This window comes from Phoxinus phoxinus, assembly GCF_949152265.1.
Source record: "Phoxinus phoxinus genome assembly, chromosome: 18".
Taxonomy (NCBI): Eukaryota; Metazoa; Chordata; class Actinopteri; order Cypriniformes; family Leuciscidae; genus Phoxinus; species Phoxinus phoxinus.
In genome coordinates, this window is record NC_136893.1 from 1,596,048 (window position 1) to 1,598,290 (window position 2,243).

The window sequence follows — 2,243 nt, forward strand, 5'->3', positions numbered from 1 at the left end:
TGGATGACTTGTCATTCTCCAGTTGTCGGACCCGCTCAATGTAATTCGCGAGTCGGTCGTTCAAATGCCGCAAATCCTCTTTCTCCTGCAAGCGCGTGACGCGCGTCGGGCTCACGGTGGACGGGGACGCGCCCGCGCCGCTCCGCCTGGAGGTGCGCACTGTGGACGCGCGGCTCTCCATCGGGCTTGAGGTGATCATGATAACTGACGCACTTTCTTTAAAACAAAACACACACAAAAAACGAATGTAAGAGCAGATTTCCACAGAAAACACAGATTTCCTGACACATACTCAAGAGGAGGTGGAATAAAACTGGGGTTTTGACGCGTGACAGTCGCTCAAACACGTATGTGTGTGTGTGTGTGTGTGTGACAGGAGTTTGTAATAACTGTCGCACTCTCTCTCTCTCTAAAAAAAACGACTATAAAAGAACTGACTAGCTCTGATTTCCTGACACAAACTCAGAGAAGTGGAATAAAACTAACGTTTGACGTGTGTGTTACCGGGATGTGTGAAGTCCAAAAAACACGGGATTTGCAGCTGTTTCTCTCACACACACTAAACACTCAGTTTGCGCTTCATTACCGTCAGCTGTGCGGTGATGACGTCACATCACAGGACCGGCCGGATTTAAAGGGAAAGATCCGATAAAAACAAACGCAGCAAACGTATGTCGTATTAATATTGTGGCACAACAAGCATCTAAATATGTGTTTATTAACTAAGTATAGTTTATAGTACTCAGGTATATTGATAACGTAAATTGTTTTGTTTTTTAAAGTGCCTTAAACTGTACGTTTAAAAAAATATATATATATAAAATATATACATTTTGCCATACACTACGGTTTTTTTTTTTTTTTAATAAATGACACACACACACACACACACACATATATATATATTTGCTTATATCGTTTGACAGCAGATATTCTGATTATCTGATAACAAAATGCTGCGGATTTCGGTGGCGTGACTTCACGTCTGAGAGGATTTTATGAGGTTAATAAACTGTATTAATGATTTTTAAAAAGCAATCAAAATAACGACACAGACACTCTGAGAAAATGTAATTTGATATAATATTCTGACAATCAAGCGCGGTCTTTATTTCGCGCCTTTTCCCAGTACGTCTCTGACAGGTTTTTCTGAGGTAAACTATAAAAATCATCAAAATAACATGAATAACGAAAGTGACATTTAGACAAAATATAGTTTGACAGCGGATATCTAACAAGACAGCGCGTTTTTTCAGGACTTCTGACAGAAGTTTATCGTAATGACTTAACAATAACGACACTGATAAATTCTGAACAAACGTCCCAAAAAACATAGGCCTACTTTCAAATAAAGTTTCGAAAATGTTCACCATATAGAGAAACTTTTAATAATATCATATACAACTTTGAATACAGACCTTGGGCGCTGAGGTGCTAAGTGTACTATTTTCTAAGTCACGTGTTTAATAACCAGAACTTCACCTCCACTAATTATGTAATTTTCAATATACAATCAGTAAATTTGCTTAAACAAATAATGTCAACACAATCGAGTCATTCTCCTAAAACTACTTGAAGAGGCTATTTTGCTTCTTTTTTATCGTATTACTACACACTGGAAGTCAATGTTTTTATATAGGCCTATCATTGTTTTTTTAGTAGATTAGTTTGTAATGTTTCCTGGGATAGCCTACATAATTTTTTGAAATTATAATGTACACCGTCTCTTTCCTGGCCTTTTGTTTATTTTTTTGCAGAATAATTTTAATGGAATTAACCGGGAAAAATAGTTGGAACAAAAGCTACAGGAAAAGTGGATCATTTGCCACACAATTAAGCATCACATTTAACAGTCTTTGAGAAAACATTGTTAATCCCTATTCGGAAGTACTTGTAATGTGTGTTTTGTAATGTGTAAGTAATGTTTTGTTAATTTTTATTAAATATATATGTTCGTACAGATTCTGTAAAATGAAATGTAGGCCTACCTTCAAGCACTGCTACTTTGGTTTTCCAAGGACTACAATCAGAGATCTCACTTATCAAACAATATCTTTATTCATTCATTCATTCAAATAAATAAAAAAGGTCAATAAAAAAATATTAACAAAACAAAATTGTTCAAATGATTGAAGTGTGACTGTGACAACTTTAGTTGTGGGAACATTAATGATAGAAATAGCCAATAGAAAAGAGGCATAAACTTATTATATTCTTATTAAAAATGTGCCATAACAGAAGAA

The 2,243-nt window shown here is 35.7% G+C and overlaps 1 protein-coding gene across 16 annotated transcripts in view; it reads right to left on the bottom strand.

Moving 5' to 3' along the window:
* Positions 1 to 2,043, bottom strand: part of lmnl3 (lamin L3) — a 22,028-nt gene extending 19,985 nt beyond the window's left edge. For 5 of the 16 annotated variants that reach the window (XM_079589533.1, XM_079589521.1, XM_079589534.1 and 2 more), the window contains exon 1: positions 1 to 356. This exon is cut by the window's left edge and continues 181 nt beyond it. In XM_079589533.1, the coding sequence (XP_079445659.1) occupies positions 1 to 199 (199 nt within the window). In that variant the 5' untranslated portion in view covers positions 200 to 356. Of the gene's footprint in view, positions 792 to 1,418; positions 1,604 to 1,988 lie in introns of those variants that run through there. The other 11 variants (XM_079589535.1, XM_079589520.1, XM_079589524.1 and 8 more) reach the window with 8 other exon arrangements.
* Positions 2,044 to 2,243: the final 200 nt, after the last annotated feature.